The sequence below is a fragment of the Coturnix japonica genome, chromosome 2 (genome assembly GCF_001577835.2).
Source record: "Coturnix japonica isolate 7356 chromosome 2, Coturnix japonica 2.1, whole genome shotgun sequence".
NCBI classification, from domain to species: Eukaryota; Metazoa; Chordata; class Aves; order Galliformes; family Phasianidae; genus Coturnix; species Coturnix japonica.
This window is the reverse complement of record NC_029517.1, coordinates 33,522,348-33,541,756: the sequence shown is the minus strand read 5'-3', so window position 1 is coordinate 33,541,756 and position 19,409 is coordinate 33,522,348. Positions and strand designations below refer to the sequence as shown.

Genomic DNA, 19,409 nt, shown 5'->3' with positions numbered 1-19,409 from the left:
TTGTTTTTTATAAGGAAGTACAAACCGTGAACTTCTGACATTGCTATTAAGTGAGTTGCTCATTGTGCCCAATCAGCTATACATATAATCTCTTTCTGCTGAGATAAAAAATATTTGACTTGGCATTTAGGTACTGGAAAAATTAAACAACTTTAAAGTGGCATATAATATTTATTAGTATGCAGTTCATCCATGTATCCTATACCATTTCATATCAGGAAATTTATCCAGTGAGACTAAATGAAGTTATTTTACTGTGAAAATAAAAATAAACCCAATATCTACAAAATGTCTCTAGTTCGGTAGACAGAAAATTGTTGTATGTATTTTAAGTTTTACATCTGTCTCTGAATTCTGCTAAACAATCTGATTTGCGTTTTTCAGATTTAATGACCTGAAAAATTGGTGTTTTTCCACCTGAAATCTAAAATCTATATGTTCTACCAGTATTATTAGAAATAATGTCAAAACTAACATTTTGTCCTGTAAAGACAGTTTGTGTTGTGGTAGGAGTCGTGGGTCCTTTCTTTTTGATTCTGTCCAACTTAGAGCGCTGTTGACATGAGTTTGAGACTGCAGGTGGAATTCCCAAATGTGGGAATCTAGAGTACAGGAGAAAGTACTCACAGCATAACAACAGCAGACTTTCATGGTAGGCAGATCCCTTGTAACTTTCCTAGATATGTGTGTTGCAATATTAATTTCTGCCCTTTCCATAGGACCTTTTCATGAGTTTCCACAGTTGGAAAATGATGTTAGGCAATGTGTACAGCTTGCTTTACCTGCTTGGTAGGAGACTCCCTGCAGTGCTTGGGTTCCAGCTGCAAGGCTGGGCCAGTCTTTATTTGTCCTCATTTTAGACAGAAGTCTTTTTCAGGAATGATCGTTGTGGAAACAAAGGTTTGAGTGAAAACCAAATGAGAATGTTTAATGGCTTGGCTCTGGCTATAGAGATGTAAGTAAATCACCACAGTAGCACTTCTCAGCTTTTTAGGAGCTGATGTTTGCAAATTAATTACTTGGCCTTTAAATAGTTCCAAACCACCCAAAGTGCTCCATTATGTTAGCACGGGCTTGAGAAATAGATATGTATTACTAGCTAATTGAATAACATATGGTGTTGATTAGTGCTTAGCTCTTTTTATAGAACTCAATTAAAAAAATGACTGCAGTATATTTTGAGACTATGAGATGTCTGTTGGTTGTTTCTGGCATGAAGGAACTGCTGAACCAAGAAATGAAGTTTTTTTTCTGATTAGTTCATATATGAGTTCCTTTTGGAACTCATAGTGCACATGACTGTGACCGGAGATAGGCTGCAGTCGGTTAATTTGCTGCAGTATTGAAATGCAGCCTTTCCTGAAAGATTTAAGTGCTCTGCCGACAAAACAGAACAAAAGCCCAGGCTTTTATTTTCTGCGCTATTGCTTGAGATACTTCAGATGGATAAAAATCTGCTCTTCCAGGTTCCAGTTTGCAGAGATGCATTTCTTGGGAGGAGTCCCATGACAGAGACATTAAAGTATAAAGCCCTCCAAGCCTAAAATAAACTGTCTTTTTCCATCTCATCTTCCCTCCTTGGTATAAGTAATAAACATGCAGGTGAAAACTGCTCTTATTTCTTTTACTGATGCAGTCCTCGCCCAAGTGATTCTTTTCATCTTAAACTTCGCAAAAATCACCTGAGATGATGATGATTATGATTTTCTTATTATTCACATGGATTGCTGAAGTCATATAACAATGGTAGTGATTGGATTGGGAGGAGCAGAGTGCATAAGGACAAATAACAATTGGGAAAAACAAGGTTTCTGTCTTCAGTGATGCTTTTTTTAATTATTCTTAAGCTACCTCCTTTATTTTGTGTGAACTTTTTAAAACAAAAAATTGGTGAATAGTGGTTTCAATTGTGACAAAAATGGTAAGAGACAGAAAGTAATGAGAAATACTAACTACTGTCCCCAGTTTTATCACTGACTTGCAATTTAGCTTTAGGTGCGTGACCCAACAAGTCCTCCTCCTTTTCTAGAAGGTGGTGTTGGTTCTTGCAGTCTTAAAATTCTTACAGGAATGTTTGCCAATAATGAAAAATTACTTAATACATTTTTTTTTTTTTTTCCTGCAGTTTCACATCATCTTTTGCTGTATTCTTTACTATTGGTATTTAATTTTTATCTGGAAGACTCAGAACAAAGGAGATCCTGAAAAATCAACTATTTTAGAAAAGCCTTTCCAGTCCTAATGAGTTTCCATTTCCCAGCAGCTCTTCCACTGAAGTGACTTTCATTCATCCATCCATCCAGAGAAAACAGATGAGTCCTGCAGCATATTCTGAAGGTTACTTGGGTCATTTGGGAGGGAGCTGTGTTTCGGACAGCTATGCTTTCACCATGAATGCTCTTTCACCATTTTCCCATTGTTTGTCCTTTAGTGTTTGTAACTGCCACTGCAGAGACATGTAATATAGACCGTGATCTCAATCACTCTGGGCCCTAAAAACCAGGAGCAGATGCAGCTCTGAATCGGTCAACAGCAATGTCAGGACTGTATCATTCAGTGATGGTAGGGGTGGAAGAAGCAAAAGCTGTTTTATTTTCTTGAGCCTCCCACCAGGCTGTATGTTTGTGTACAGACAAGTTCATTTTAAGCTTCTCCCTGTAACAGAACTTCTAGGGTAAATGTAAGCATTTCTGTTCAGCAAGCTCAACTTAGAGGTTGCAAAAACAAATTAGTTGCCACTTGCCTCTTGGTACAGGAGTCTCAGGCACCCAGTGTGGCAGGGATTTTTGGGTAACAGTTTGGAGCGCAGCTCATGGATCCTATTTTGGGAAGGATCATTTCACTTACATTGACTTATTGTGTGGAAAAGATTCTTAAAATCTGAAAATCAGATTGAAACTGTTTGATACAAATGTAACCCTGCTACCATGACTGCCATCAAACAGTAGCATCCTGTTCTCTGAAAGATCTTGGGTCATGTTTGTGTGATTTTTGAAAAGACGGTAGGCTTCCAGTTGTTACTGGGAGGAAGGGAGGTGAGGCTTTCTGTTATGTGTTGGTGGCATTCCCTCAAAACTCGAAAAATGACAAAGCAATAATTAGAAAGACCTCCCTCTCTCTTTTTTTTCCCCTGAGATTTCTTTGAAAGTAGCTAACATCTTTTGTTCTTGGTTGATAATCTTTGGCAGAGGATTTGATGTCTCTCAAAAAGCAGAGAGAAATCACGTGAATGTGTAAACGGTACAAAGGTTAAATCCATATATACGTTGGTATGCCTGGGACCTCAGCAAATGCAATTAATGTATGTTTTACTAGAGAAAGCTTTACATAGGCTGTTTTCTTGAGAATCAGTAGTACAGCCAAAGAAGTAGGTCCAAATACCTTTTGTTTTCATGTTATCAAACTCTTACAAGAAGCGCTTGAATCTTTTCCCATAAGTAATTTGGCTAGATTATCCATGTTTTCTCATTACCTGCAGAAGTTCAGTCCTTCAAAAAATCTGGAAAGACTGTAGTGGTGGCTTCTGGAAGGAAACCAGGCAGAGATTTTTTTATTATGCATTATGTCATTAATCAGTGACTAGTGGTCAGTGTTGAGTAAAACTGCCTTACAGCAGTCTCCTAGTAACGTTCTTGCTCTGGGTCCCTTAATAATCAGATATGTTGGGTTCATTTATGCACACAGTCACAGTGACAAGGTGGTTCAGAAAAGAAACAACCATTTTTAATAGAAATGGGTAAAGTTTTCCTTACATATCTTTGAGTAGGAAGTGTGATTTTGTATTACAGTTAAGAAGGTAAGGGATAGCTTCATGGGAAGGCTATAATTTCTAATCCTTTAAATTTAAGCACAGGCTGGAAATCTCCAGGCAGTAGCTATGTTAGTGAAGCTAGTAAACATCACACAATGTGTTTGTGCTGGTTTTCCACAAGGGACACTTTTCTAGTTCACAAAGCTATAATGTCATGCAAAGTTCATTTTACTGGTAAGCATCATTGAGCCAAAATTGCATTCAGAACTCCAGGGAAAATAAATGTAAGCATTTATCTGCAGTGCTACTATTTAAATTGGCTTGGAATTTTGAATTCTTGGTTACCTTGCTCATTCACATCTTGCTTGCTGTTAACCTCTGTAGGGCTCCTTAAGGTTGAAAATTTAGCTTTCTTTGGCGGGGGGGGGGGGATCTTATCAGAAAAGCTGATAAGTGTTTATGTGATATGTAACCATTTCAGTCAAGAGAAACATAATGGCAGGGAATGTTTTTCCTATTTTCCATTTTTAAAAATTTATTTATTTATTTTTGTCTTCATGTTAGTGAGTATTTTGCTGAAAACCATCTGCGACCAATCAAAGCACCAATACTGCTATGTTATGCTGGCTTGTAGCATCAGTTCAAGAGGCTTTCAAAAGTATGCAATATTTCTGCTTAGTCCACCAGTTGTATTACACATGCAGGAATCATTGTGCAGCTGTAATGGTGGCAGAACACAGCAATATATGTATTTCTGAAAGTTCTGATTGCCTAATTGTTGCCCAGGCTCTAGTTACAAACACTTTCATCCTTATGCCATACTGAAGAGAAATGGCGGTAGTCAAAAAATATATTTTTTAATATATATTTTAATATATATATAATATATTATATATATTATCTGTAATGCCATCTTGGGTTTTAATGAATACACGAATAAAATGGTAGATGCTTGACTAATTTATTTCAAGTGTATAATCTCTTTTATTATTTCACTATGCTTTTATCCAGTATGCATTTTAGAGTGTTTTTATTTTCTTTTTATTTTTTATTTTTTTCTTGGAAAGAAATTGGAATTCAAGATAAAAAAGTGTTCTTAAAAAAAGGCCTTCTGTTTAGACTGTGTTGGAGTATTAGAGTGAAGATCTAAAATGCTAATAAGACTTACTAGGCTGCTTATCTGTATTAGTATTTCAAAAGGAACCACATGTGTCTATGTACAGCGTATGGTGTTTTTTTGTTTACTAGATTATATTTACGTTGAGCTTTACATCTTGCTTAGACGATCTTTTTTATTATAGTAATCTCAAACCTATATGATTAGCACTATAGGATACACTGAAATTTTAAATTCATACTGCTCTCTAGTGGGGAATACTTTCAATGCAAAAAGATGTATATTGATGCGCTGAATGTATATAAACTAGGATGCTTGGAAAGTTTATTTAGAATAATTCATTAGAAGTAGTGCTATCTTATTAATATTTTAATCCTTATTACACTTTCATTAAAGATTGAATTTCTTAATTAATTTATTTTTTTTATGAATGAATTATTGACTCTTACTGGAGTGAAAAATATCCCCAGAGGGCTGGGATGTTGATGTATTATTGCTACATTCTCAGAAGGAGGATGCTTCTACTACTAGGGGAAACATGCTGTGTATCTGCTATAGAATTTCTCATCTTCTGAAGCTTCCACGGTTTCATAACTTCTTTTGGAATGATGGGGGTTGTAAAAGTTACTATAATTATTGTTAATATAATAAGTTTGATATAATAGCTACTTTCATGTTGATTTTCTCATGAATTTTGTTTTAGAATGTTTAGTCTGCTTTCTCATTTCTTGTTTTAAACAGCTAAAATTCTGTAATAATAAAGGTGACTGTGATCAAAAGTGGAAATAGTAATACTGACTGACATGGTTTCAATTTACAGCAGTTGCAAACCTCTTCTAAGAACACAATCCATACTTTTTTTGTTAACTCTAATGTTAAGTGTTAACTTTATAACTTTAGTGTTAAGTGAAAATAATAGAATAGAATAGAAAATAATATTGATTCATTTCTAATGAAGTTTGAAAACTAGTTTTGAAACTGTTTTTTTATGTTAATATGTTTTAGATTTGCATCTTTAGATAGGCTTGTCTTTCCTACTTGATTCCAATTCTGTAAATGTAATTTAATTTATAAGAGAACAGCTAAAGTTTTGACTGACTCATATTCATGTGAAACTTCCTACATCTGAAGATCTCTCAAGAATGATTTGCACTGTTTTTGTATAATCAGATCTGAAGTCTTATTTAAACTTATTTTTAGGTGCTGAACCTTATCTGGAGCTGGTATTAAAGAAATCTGTAGCCCATTGTCTTGTGTTTTTGTCTCTATTTGTCTGCTAGAGACCATTGTGTTTAAGTTTGCATCAGGTTGTTTTTTTTTTCTTCCATGTAGAGTACAGATTAGATTATTTGGCTAGATCTTCATTTATTCATTAAGTCTGGGAGAACAAAGTAGTTTAAATATTTATATGCTATATAAAGATCTCATCAAGATGCTAAGTTGTTATAGCATTTCATAATCCTTGAATAGTAAATCAGTTATCCAGAGCACAGTGTGGTTTCTGCTCACCTTTAATCATACAAGCTTATGTTTACATTGACCTCGCTTGAAGTTCTGCAGATGGGATTTTTCTCTCATTTCTGTACTAGTTGCAATTTGGTACTAGCTGAATCTAAATTTTCCAGTTTATCCTTAACTTGCAGTTCTGGAATGTTAAGAAAGAAATAGAGCATGTTTATTATTTATCTTTGGACTTTTTTGAAGCAGACGAGTTATACTGTGATTAGAGTTTGTCTTGAGATCATTCAAAGTGGAGAGAGAATACTCAGAGCTTGCTAAATACCTAATCTAATTAATAAATTCAAGAGTGAGGTCTGTGCAATTAGGTAACTAAAATGTAGGTATTTTATTATTTCTTCTGCTAATTAAACACATCAAAATATAAAAATATAGGAAGCAGAAACTGTATCTCCCCCACCCTTTGTAAGTGCTCTAGCTTAAGAAAATGAAAATTACAGTATTTGATTGTAGGAGTGTATGTAATGAATATAACCATAGGTTGTCAGCCACATGAAGTTTAACTGCCTTTGTTTATAGTTTATATTTAAAAAATCAAAATACTGTATCTCTGGACTTAGTTCTAGAGAGAGGCATAAAATATTTCTGCTGTAATAACTCTGTTTGTATGATAGGTTGCCCTTGGTTGGCAGCCCAGTCCCCACCCCGCTGTTCATTCAGTCCCCATTCTCTCCAGGACAGGGAAAGTAAGATAGAAAATCTCAAAGGTTGACATGAAGATAGGGATAGTGTATTACTATCAGTAATATGTCCGTTACTGTTACAGGCAAAATAGACTTGGTGAAAATTAATTTAATTTATTCATGATTGAACCAGAGTAGTGTGGTGGGAAATGAGGATGAAGAATATTAAAATAGCTTCTGCCTTCATCATCCTTTCCCACATGTTCAATCCTTCATTCTCGCCTTTTTGACATTCCTCAAAGCCTCCCCACAGCAACGGGGAGAAGGGATATGGGGATTGCAGACAGCTAGTAACCAGAACTTTGTCTTTGCTGTTCTTTGCTCCTCAGACTCTTTTCCTGATGTAATGTGAGGTCTCTCCCATAAAGTAAAGTCTTCAGACTAATGTGAATACTTCCCATACTGCTCCAACATGGCTCCATACTCTGCATTCGAGTAGCTCTGAAGTTATGCAAGTTACATAGCAGAACTAGAAAACATAAAGTAAAATACACAAGCAGAAATTTAATATTAAATCACAAAAAAATAAAAAGAAAAACTTTTTGCTTTTTTTCTAGTTTACAAATGTAAAATTTCTTTTTACATTAATTTGCATTACTCATCAATTTTCTCAATTCTGCTCTTCCTCCCCAGAAAACATGAAGAAACCTTGGAGCCCTGACTTACCAGCTTCTAACCACTCATACAATTTGGCTTTTGCGTCCATCCCGGACAGGGATAATGAGAAAGAATTAGCAGCTGATAGCACTGAAGAAAAGAAGGAGAGAGAAAAGAAGCAGACCAATTTCACTTTGTGCAATGTTTGTAATATTCAGCTGAACTCTGCTGCTCAGGCACAGATCCACTACAATGGTAAATCCCATCAGAAGAGGTTAAAACAGCTCAGCAATGGAAGTCTCAAAAATGATAACGGTAAGCATTAATCCCTATATGTCTTTGGCCTGTGTAAACTGTGTGTATTTGTCCATTTTTTATTATATGAGGCATGTGGACTGTTACATATTCCTCTTGCAAAACTGGATTTGTTCTTATAAATAGCAAATGAAAAATATCCTTGAGTTCATTATTTTTCTGCAGTATATATCCTTCCATTGCAGTTCATAGGATAGAAAGAAATAAATTAGGTGCAAGAAAGTGGATGAACTTGGACATGAAGTAATGAGTCTTAAATTTTTATCAAAAAAATATACCTTATACATAACTTTAAGCTAAATACTTAATATATCTTAGAGGTTTTTTTGTTTTTATTTATCTATTTATTTATTTATTTTTTAAACAGGGTTCAAACCAAGCCGTAAGGACTAGTTTTAGAGATTGGATTTAGTTGTACTCTTATGATCTTGTACTAGAGAGAAACTTGTCTCGGTGTGTGTAACGCTGTTAAAAACTCTTACTTTTGTTGGTTTGAGATAACACAGCAACGTACAGTAAAGTCAGTATATAAGAGTATAAGCCATTCTTTTATTCAGCTGGATCCTTTGTTGTTAATGCAAATACTGATACCGACATCTGAGTATTTGGGATCATCCCTAACTTGAATGCATGGCAAATAGCTAATGGGTAAACTCTCTGTTTTGTTCCAAGTATTTTGGTTCTAGCTTTTGTTTGTGTGGTAGTGTGGTATCAGATTCTTTGTCATTCTATTTGCATTTTGATGATTTTATCTGTGATACTCCATGTTTCACTGTTTACTAGAAAAGCTACTCTTGGTAGAGGTGTGTTTGATTTTAATCAAAAGCAGTTGCCAAATGAATTGTGAAAAAACAAACAAAAAAAAAAACCATAAGAAGCTACAGAAAACAAATAGTCTTGAAGTTGTTTAATTTTGCCATTCACGTTTCACTCTGTACCTACCATAAGTCTGTTTAAACCATGTGTACCATAGATCTGTTTAAAGGTCATAGTTAAAGTCAAAAGGAAATGGAACAAAATTTGGTTTTATTTGAATCTATTTTGTTGATGGCTTTCAGAAAATCATTTTGTATTGTGTGGTGTGTTTTCCCTCATCAGCGTGAGTTTTATGCCTCAAAGAAAATCATGTTTGAGGCTTTATGTACGGAAGTAGATCAGATCACATGGCTCCTGAAAAGAAAAGATTAATACATTAAAGTTTTGTTCCTAATAACTTGTAATCCTTAACTTTGCTGAGGTATGAGTAGTTTTGCACTGTCATGATTTATGTTTTTATGTGCCATGTTATAGAAGCAAGAGTCTTAATAGAATGTACTTAGGACTCACAGACCATTTCTTCAGGTCTGCATGCATAAAGTCTGCATCTTTATCACATTGTGCCATGAATTTTTTCGTGCCCGTTCATAGTAGCACATCCTTAGCAGAAATCCTTAGATAGAACTTAAGAAGTATTTTAAGTTTTCTGTGCTTGTCCTGACTTTAAGAGTATGATAGTTTGTTGAGAATTATATGGATATACTGCCGAAATACATTGCATGTGGATGCTTTGCTTTGTGAAAGATGTTGCTTGCTTCTTTAAAACAAATCGATAAAACAAAACTAAGCAAACAAGAAAGCTGTGACACTGAACATAAATAATTTTTCATTTAAGTGATAGTACTACAGACTATAATATTAATGTTCATAGTTCAAGCTTAGAAGGAATATCACTAACGTTAATAGGAGCTGTGCAAGTGCATAAAGATTGATTTCCTAGATGATTAAAGGTAGAATATGTTTATCCACAAATGTGTTTTTTCTAAAAACACATAAACAGTCTAATGTTATTGCTATCTTCAGGTAAGGTAAAATTGTATTTGTTACTTGCACAGCAATTTTCATAATGACAAACTGTTGTTTCTTTGCAATTCATTTTTTCTCTTCTATTTCATGGCAATGAAAAGACTAGTAACTGAGTAATACTGAAATTAGTGTCAAAGGGTTTCAATCATGAACAGAATATTTTAGGGAATATCAAAGCAGTAGCATAGCAGCATGTTTATTTCCTTCTTAGAAAGTATCCCTAGCTCATGCAGGGCTTCACGTGCTTGAAATAAGAACAAAACTGACAGTTTCAAAGTCTTTTTCAAACACAGTTTTGTTTCAAAGTGCAGTTATTTGCAGGTGGTTATCCAAAATCTGGCAAATCTTAGGGTATTGCCAAAAGTAGCACTGTACTGAGAGAAGAATAAAAGGAAGTGAATGAGGAAGTGATTTTCTCATATCACCCAACTTTGAGATTTCATAGTCTTTAAACAGAAAATCACAGATGAAATAGAGACCAATATTTATATATACCTTCCTGAAAATTAAGCTGAATCTTTGAACTGGTCTGTCAATTATCTGAACAGAAATTCACTGGTTAAGGTCTCTCATTTTAAGTCAAGTAGGAATCAGGACCTGACAGGCTTCCACAATAACAGGCTTTGTCAAAACTAGTATGTGTAAAATATGAGCACTGTTTTTCAGATTTTGTTGATGAGACCCTCGCAAGCTAGAGTGACATATGGCTGTGCCTGAAATAATGATCCTTTCAGTTTATCACATGTACACAAATGAAGAAAACTTTTGCTTTATGAGATTGTTTTATAAATCTACATCATCAGTGGTTTCCTGTATCTCATGTTGAATGACAGAAATGCTTACATTGTGCACAAAAAGGCTTCTTTTTTCAAGTACAGTGATTCATGGACTGTACTATGGACTGTGTACGTTTTTGCAAATTTGAATGCTGTGTAGGATAGTTCCATATCTGAAAAAGTCAGGGGAAAATATTTAAGTGTGACTGTTCCATGCTTTATTTCATTACTGAATTACTCCCACAAAGATGAGAAGGGTAATAAAAATGGAGGATTGATTTATATGAAGCAGCAGTCTGTGTTCTCTTTCCAAACTCTTTATTATGGACTGCTAATGGGAGGTAGTATTCAACTGTATTAGTGTCTGACAGGGTAAATACAGCTATCATGCTATAGTCGTCATCTTCAAACTGTGTGAAGTAGCTTTTATCTGCTGGCTGCCTTACACTTGAACAGTTCTGAGTAATTTCATGAAGCAAATTGCTTAAGCAAAAAAGTCTATTAACACACACAAATATGCATTTAATAAACAGTATTTATTATGGGTGTAAAAGCAGCATCACCTTGGTGCTATTTTGTTATCAATATTGAATTTAAAGAAACAGACACACTGTAAAAAGTTTTGATAGTGATTTGTTTTTTCAGCTTGACAAATTTTCCCTCTCGGTGCCTTTCTGTGGCACTGCAGCCTTGGAACAGCACATCATGAGGAGTCATAAACATGAACTGGTGTAGTAATAGGGGATCCCTTTGTTATGACTTGGTGGAGTGATTTGGGATATGATGAAATCTCAGCCTGTCTGTTGTTGGACTCTATGTATTTGAGAGTAATACAATTTTCTGTGCTCCTTTCTCTTAATAATTGCCTTGTATGAGACTTAAAAAAGCATTTTGTGCTTTGTTCAGCACATACTGCAAAGTATTTGTTCTTCCTGGTTATTTTTATTTTTTCCCCATCAGTTCTCCTACACAGAGCAGTAAGGTGGCAGGCAATTTGGTGGCAAATTTGAGTAAGTTTTAGGATTGAAAGTGGGTAAAATGCATTTCTAGTCTGGTCTACCAAACTTGTTTCACTTCTTATGTTTCCTGACCAGCAGGACTCAGGACTTGGAGTTCTGCTATTGGAAGGATAGAATTGTGGATGCAAGAGTATAGCACAGACAGTGAGAAAGTTGTTATTTGTAAAATTTGGTGTAAACCATAATTTTCACCATGCCTTCTGTTATGTAAATTACTGAATCTTCATGACTGAACAAGGCTTGGTTGGGACAAAGGCAGAAACAGTTGTTATGATAGATATTAAGTGAAAAAGCAGTGAAAAAGGTAAAAAATGCCACAAAATTAATAAAAAAATCTCTTCAATAATTGTTTTCTGAAACATTCTTTTGAAACACAGTTCAGTTAAATATTAGGCAGTACTTTCTTTATCTAGGTCTGTTGTTATTTACTATTTTATTTCACAACCCTGACAAACTATTCATTTCTAGTAAGTTTCAATTACATCTTCTTAAATGAAAGCTCTCTACAGCATTTTTCAATGAAACTTTATCTTAATAGAATCCTACTGTATTGTGAACAAGGAATGTGAGTGCATGAAATAAAGGGGAAAGATCAGATTAAATAATGAAATACTCTTTATACCTTACTGATTACTAAAAGAAAACGTTTCATTTCAGAGCTAAATATTACTCAAGAATGAATAGTAATTTGACTTTTATGCTTATGCTAATGTATACACTGAGTAAAATCTGCTTATCAGACTTTATTTTCAACCACGTTCATTTGTTGAGATGGTAATTATGTAATATCAATTCAGTAAATATTTATACACAGGTCAAAGAAAATATTTGATCTTTCACAACACTTTTTGCATCCTAAAACCTAGTAAGAAATCTGGAAGATTCACCTGAACCACTTGCAAAGTTTCCTTCCTAGCACTTTCATATTGCTAGTTGTTTTCTGTTCTGTAATGCTGCTACCCTTTGTGTAGCATATCTCTTTCCTGATTATGAGAAGTGGCAGATTTGGGGAAGGTAGAATCTTCCTTTTTAAGGTGGTAAAGTAAAAAGCTACCACTTTCCAAGAAGAGATGTCACCTCCTCTGTCCATTGTGTTAGTCTTCCTTTCATAGAAAGGGCATTGGGTACATCAGTGAGGAATGGAGGAAATCTTCAGAAAAATTATATTGCTTTTCATAGGAAGAGATTTTCCACTATCTTTCTGAGGAACATTATTGTCAGATCAATGTGAGAAGTTACTGGAAGTCAGGAGACAAGTTCTGCTGAAGATAAAACAAGAAGTTGTAACATAGCAGACAGTTGTACTTTCTATGGATTTTTTAATTTATTTATTTATTTATTTATTTAATATTTCTATATCATATTCCAATTCAGAGCCCCATGGCCAGTTATGCAATATGAATTATCCCCAGGTTTTAAGTCTCTAATTTCTGGGTCCAGGATGACAGTATAGTAAAGAAACACAGGAAGCTCTTCCAGGGAGCTTAATTGCCTCTCAAATGCTAGAAATTTACAGAAAATTAGGACTGATTGTGGACAGTGCATAGTAACTTCTTCTCCCAGATGTAAATCTTTCTTGTTATTCTGATGATCTTCTCTGTTTTCGTCATATTTCTACTCCAGTTAATAAAATGTTTATGCAACTTCTTTAAAAAAAGAAAAAACTCTTTAAAAAACTTCTTTAAAAGCATTTTTGTTAGCAAGATATGCTTTTATAGCACTTTTTTCCTTGTAGAATTTTTTTTTTGTTCTTGTTTAATGAAAAAAATAAAATCAGGTGTGGCATCATAGTTCATCATCAGCATTTTAATAATGTTAACTTTTTGTTATTTATTCCTCTGATTCAAAATACATGATCTTTTTGATAGCCATGTCCCTCTGTCATATTGCACAGTAGAGGGAGTTTTGAAGACAAGAATTTTAAAGGTAGCTCCTGTGAAGAGTCACCTTTTCCTGTCAAGTTCCGGAGAAAGAGGCAAGTTCCTCACACTGTTGAGGAACAAAGTGTTAACATGCATGTATTTATAGCATTTCAGTTTATGTTGTTAATAAGCACTAATTCTAATCTACTGCTCACACTGCTGCCATAAGAGTTAGTCTGTAATAACTTTTCTCTGTTTCTCACAGTAGTGCGTATAGGTTGTTCTGGTTGGAACATCTGTGCACCCAAAATATACAAATATTGTCAATATTTTTCTCTTAGCATTTTGTATATGAAAGTAGAGAACTATGGCCATGCACTGATTTCAAACAACAAAAAGTAAACAGCTCATTTAATAAACTGAATTTTTGCTTTTTAATCAAAATTAAAGTTCTTAAAATTCTTCTGTAGATGCTTTATTTCAGAATAACATGCCATAAATGAAATCCTCCTGAACAGAGAAAAGTCATTTTTAGTGAAGTGTTCGGTTTTGAAAGCTCTAGCAACATGAAGTTTATTAGACTTAGAAACTAAGTCTCCCATTGCACTGGATAGCACAGTGCTGTAGAGGAAAGAAAAAGAACAGTAGTATCATGATCAAATACTCTGCAAGCTTTAAGCAGTTTCTTTGGATAGGTGCAGTTAAATACAAGGAAATTAAAATTGGAAATGTCAAAATAATTTCACTGGCATTTGAGTGCAGCTTTGTACCAATTTTGTCAGAGTATTCAGAAACAGAGTACTATTAATTTTCTTCTGTTGAATCTGTTCCAAGATATAATATTGGGAAAAATTAATTGCTCATCTCTCCTTCTTGCCAGGAGCATCCCATCCCCAACCCATCCATACGATATAATTTTTTCGTGATTACTGCATCTTTTGATTTCATTACCAAACTGAAGAAAATCAATGATTTTGTAGCCCTAGTTCTGACTACCTTTAATTCTACTCCCCTCCACTTTTTTCAATTATGTTACTAGTCAAAAGAACTTTTGCATAGTAGAACATGGATGGGTTCATACATATCTGGTTCCAACTTCAGTGCCACCTTTTTCTTTTCTTGCCATCGAGAAAAATATACATTATCTTTACTATTGCTTTTTTTCCCCCTACAGAAAAAGAGATCAAATGATAAAATGACAGCATTATTTTCACTAAAGTTAAATGAGACAAGAACCATGGACAAATGTAATCAAGTTCAGATTTAAATACTACTAGAAATATCCCTCAGCTTAGTAGTGATATCTGATAGTCTGAAGTGTATGTGAAGTATTAAAAATTACAACTCTTTAAAAGAAGCATTTCAACTTCTTAGATTATTCTCTGACTTCACGCCCATAGGGCATGAAGGTCAAACCTGAAGAAACTTTTTTGTAGAATGCTGTGATGAAAACATTTTCAGTGGTAATCTGGATAAATGCATTTTAAAGTTTTTTATAGAAGAAATGTAGAATAGTAATGCCTAGAAAGAAGCAAACGGTGCTCCCATCTCCAGAGAAGGGGGAAAAAAATCAAAGTCAATTAGCAGTTTCTAGGATGTTTGTGGAACAAAGCTTTGTGAAAGCCATTTGCAGGCAGCACTCAGTGAAAAATTTCCCCTTGACATCTAATCTAAATATATATGTATAATCTAATCTATCTATCTATCTATATATATATATTCTTGGTTTTGTTTTGTTTAAAATAATTTCCCCTTGTCCTGTCACTGTTTACTTATGTAAAAAGTTTATATCCCTCCTGTTTGTCCAGCTCCCCCTACGTATTGGAAGGACACAATGAGTTGCCCAAATTGCTGTCTCTTCTTCAGATTGAATAAGCCCAGGTTTCTCAGTCTGTCTTCATAAGGGAAGTGTTCCAGCCCTCAGATTTTCTTCAGGACCCTCCTCTGAACCTGATTCAGCAGCTCCACATTCTTCTTGTGCTGGTGGTCCCAGACCTGCATGCAGTACTCCAGATGGGCCTCATAGGGTGAAGCAGAGAGGGCCAAGTACACCCCTTAACCTGCTGGCCAATCTTCTTTTAGTGCAGCCTAGGATTCAGATGGCCTCCCGGGATGCTAACACATTCTGCTGGCTCATGTTAAGTTCTTCATCTACCCAAGACACTGAAGTGCTTCTTGGCTGTGGGGGAAAAAATGTTCAGAAATTCACTATTAAAATGGGTAAGAACTGGAATTAATTGCCCAAAGATGTTATGAAAATTATTATCTGGTGACCGTAAAGCTCAAGCTGATCTAATCTTGAAGTTAGTTCTGCATTGAGTAGGAAGCTGGACAAAATAAATTCAACACATCTCTTTCCACCTGAATTATAGGAAGTCTCTTTAGAGCTAACATGGGGAAAACTTCATCTTGAATGTCCAGGGGGCCTACTTGTTTAATTTACATGAGAAACAAGGTCTGTGCTGCCAAAGTCTTGGGTATTTCTTTGTAAAATTTTGTTTAAAAAGTGCCAAGAAAGCTCCACTCCAAATGTCCCTGATAGTATTTGACAGAAAAGTAACAAAGTAACATCTATGTTCTGAGAAAGGCTTTGGATAGTACAGCAATCTATTGAAGTCTTTTGCAGTATTATTTTTTTTAGTCAAATTGTCTCTAAGGTGGAGTCAAAACTGCTGGCGATGTATGTTACAGTCTATCTAGCTAAAAAAACCAAAACCTAAATAAAATTCTTCTTGGCTAAAAGTTGAAAACTAGGAATAAAGTTGCTATTATATATGGACCATTTAAAAATTGTTAATCTGGTGACAGAAGGAGAAACACATGCTTCAAGGTGCAGTATCAAGAGATACCCTGTTGTGCAGTGATGTAGCAGGACAGACATTTTTCATGGCAGGTCAATCATTAATAGCCATTCCAACCTATTTTTCTTGTAAAAACCTTTAACACAAATCATTGAATATATGAACAGTGACTGATACTGATATGAAATCACTAAAGTGAATGAAAAAAACACCAAAAACATTTAAAAAAGAAAAAAAAAATGAGATGGAGGTTATTTGATTTATTATTTATTTTTTTATTTTCTCACAAATAATAACATGATGAAATTAACTGATGATTAACTTTCTACTTTGAGGAAAATACGTAGATCTTTACTTAAAGTTGATATTGTCATCTAGAGACAAAAGTAATATGTATTAATAACATAGTAGTTCCAAGTGACAAGATGGAAATGTTAAGGAGAAAAAAAAAACCATTGTGTTTATCATTAACTGCATTTATTTGATGAAATATGTTTGAGAAAGGGAAAGAAATTATGCTGGAACTGATAAGCTTTGCAGATTATATGTTATCCAAGCTGGCAGCGCTGATATTTAAAGTTTTATTACTCTGTAATAAGTTGTTTCAAGAACTCTGGTCATAGAAATATAGCTAATTAAAGATGGTGTAACTTTAGATGGAAATCAGCTTTCTATAGCTAGATAAAGAGCAGTTAAGTTTATAGCTGGCGTAGAAGTCTTGGTACAGTTCTGTAAGAAAATGCTTCACATTTTCACTGTCTGGAAGAGTTTATTTCAATTGTTTCCCTCAGTTTCATCTCTCAGAGACTGGTTGTTATCAATTACTTATAATGCAGGCTGATAGTTTGGACTATAGGTTAGTCTGGACTACAGGTCTAATCTGATGTTCAAAATCTAAATCTGTTTCTGGGAGTACTTTTGTTATTTCTCTGCCGCATGGAGCCCATTCTACAAACATTATGACTGCATTAAAGAAGTAGTATAGGGCTCAGATTTGAATGTGCGTTTCTTAGTACAGTGATTATACATACATACACACAATCTGTGTGGAAACGCTGTACTACTTTGAAAGAAAAATCCTGTGTTGTGCTTTTTAGCACCTTTGTATGTGCTTAGAGTCAGTTCTGCATGATAGTGGCTGTTAGTCTGTATTCCTTTAAAATTGCTATGGAATTTTTTTTTCTCTTTTTTTCTGAAGATCTCCAATAATTTCTTTGTGAAAGTCATTTTTCAAACTGAATGTGCTTATTTTCTCTGGTCAGAAGTCATGCTGATTATATTTTGAAGTAGAAATAAGGCTTCCAAATCCTTAGTGGCTCAGGAAAGCTGAATTGTATTCCTTCTAATGCGGTTGGTTTTTTTTTGTTTTTTTTTTGTTTTGTTTACTGATGCAGCAAATTCTGTAGTCTTGATAACCTGTTTTTAAACAATACAATTTAAGTTTGTCTCCTTTGTGTCTTTAATCTTTCTATTCAGACACTCAAGAAAATCTCTTGCACTTCGATATTCATTTACATTATGGCTGATAGAAATCTATACTTGACAACAGCGTTACTTTTGATAGAAGTCTATGAATTGCTGACAGGATTACTAAAACATAACATACTTACATTCCCACTGAAACAAACACTTGTATGAGTTGGTGTAGATACTGTCCTCTGCTATTAATAATATTAAATATTAATTAATATTTTTAATATACTTTAGTAAAGTGTACCTCCCTTTTTCTATTCACTGTTCTTTTTAAATTTCTTTGCAGAGCAACCTTCAAACTACTGCTTTATTCTTTTTCTAATGAAATGTGGGTCTTTTGTTAAGCTTCAGTGTAGAGATCTGGAATAATCAAGCTTAGCTTCTCCTCAAAGTTCCCTGTAAAGAGAGTTGTCACCGTGGCTTACTGTTTCTGGGTGCACAAAGGGTTTCTATTTAATTTGTTCTGACAGAGCTTTCCTTGCTCTGTAGTTTGCCTGAGATAGATGAGATGCTATTAAAGTGGAGTGAGTGAAGTGTCATCTAAAAACACATCATGGCAGGAATGGTAAGCATACAGTGCAGTTTCTGAAAATGAGAAAAAGAATAATCAAATGTTATCTGCTTCATAAAGCCTTTTGCAACATTCTTGAGATCAAAGCAGACAGGAATATGTATGTAAAGTACAGTGTAGGTTTTGAAATGTGTGTGGTTTTGTGTGCAATTCTGTGTACAAAATGAGATGCCAAAGGCTTCTTTTTCTCTTGACGTTGTGCCAGGTCAAACATCACCCACTGTGACACAAAGAAACCCTAAGGCAAAACTGTGATATTACCACTACTGAGGGCAATAATGAGGCCAGCAACAGCTTCCTATTAGACCACTTTACCAGTAACAATATGCGAAGTTAGATTCATGGAAATCTTGTGGAAAACTTCTGAAGGCCTTGGATCCCATGTAAAAGTTCTCTTGGTAGTAAAATGCCCTTGGCAGACCCCTGTGAACAGTAGTGTGAACAACTGAAGAAGCTCTTTTATGCAAGTTAAAAGGATGGAAGAGGAGACTAACAATGCAGTAGTATGATTCATGTAGGGCCAGATCACTGCTTTCTCCTGATTTGTTAGGAAGATCAGGCACTAAAATTTATTTTTATATGAAAGGATCAACCAGTAGAGGTAAATACATAGAGAATTATTAGAATGAACAGCTGCAGGGATGTAATTGAAAATAATTAAAAACCCAGTGGAATATAAAGTATTTTTTGATGCCTGACCATCTTGAAGCCATTAAGGGCATTACCACATTTCTTAGTAGAACTTATACTTTGTATTCACTTAAGTTACTGGGGCACTTAGTTTCAACTCACATGTTGAGCTCCTTCTGCTGGGAGTTGTCAGGTTGGTATAAATTATGTAGCAAAATGTAGAATTTTCTTTTGTTGCAAATAAGTAAAGGAAAAGTGAAACACTTCTATACCAATTTATTATTAATCTTCCCATTGAAACCATAGGAAAATAACTGACAAAGGAAAACTACAGTGAGATGCTTGTCTGAGAACTGCTTGATTTTTGAGCAGGTAAAGACTTTGGCATTTCTCAACCTTCTGATCCCATGTAATATTTTGGTTTTCTTCTTTATTTTTAATCCAGAGTTTAAAA

At 34.5% G+C, this 19,409-nt stretch overlaps 1 protein-coding gene across 1 annotated transcript in view; it reads left to right on the top strand.

Annotated features, from left to right (window-relative positions):
- The window catches only part of ZNF385D (zinc finger protein 385D), a 374,041-nt gene that overhangs the window by 71,616 nt on the left and 283,016 nt on the right, over positions 1-19,409 (top strand). Inside the window, exon 2 of the mRNA XM_015853987.2 lies at positions 7,703-7,981. Coding sequence (XP_015709473.1) covers positions 7,703-7,981 — 279 coding nt within the window. The remainder of the gene's footprint in view (positions 1-7,702; positions 7,982-19,409) is intronic.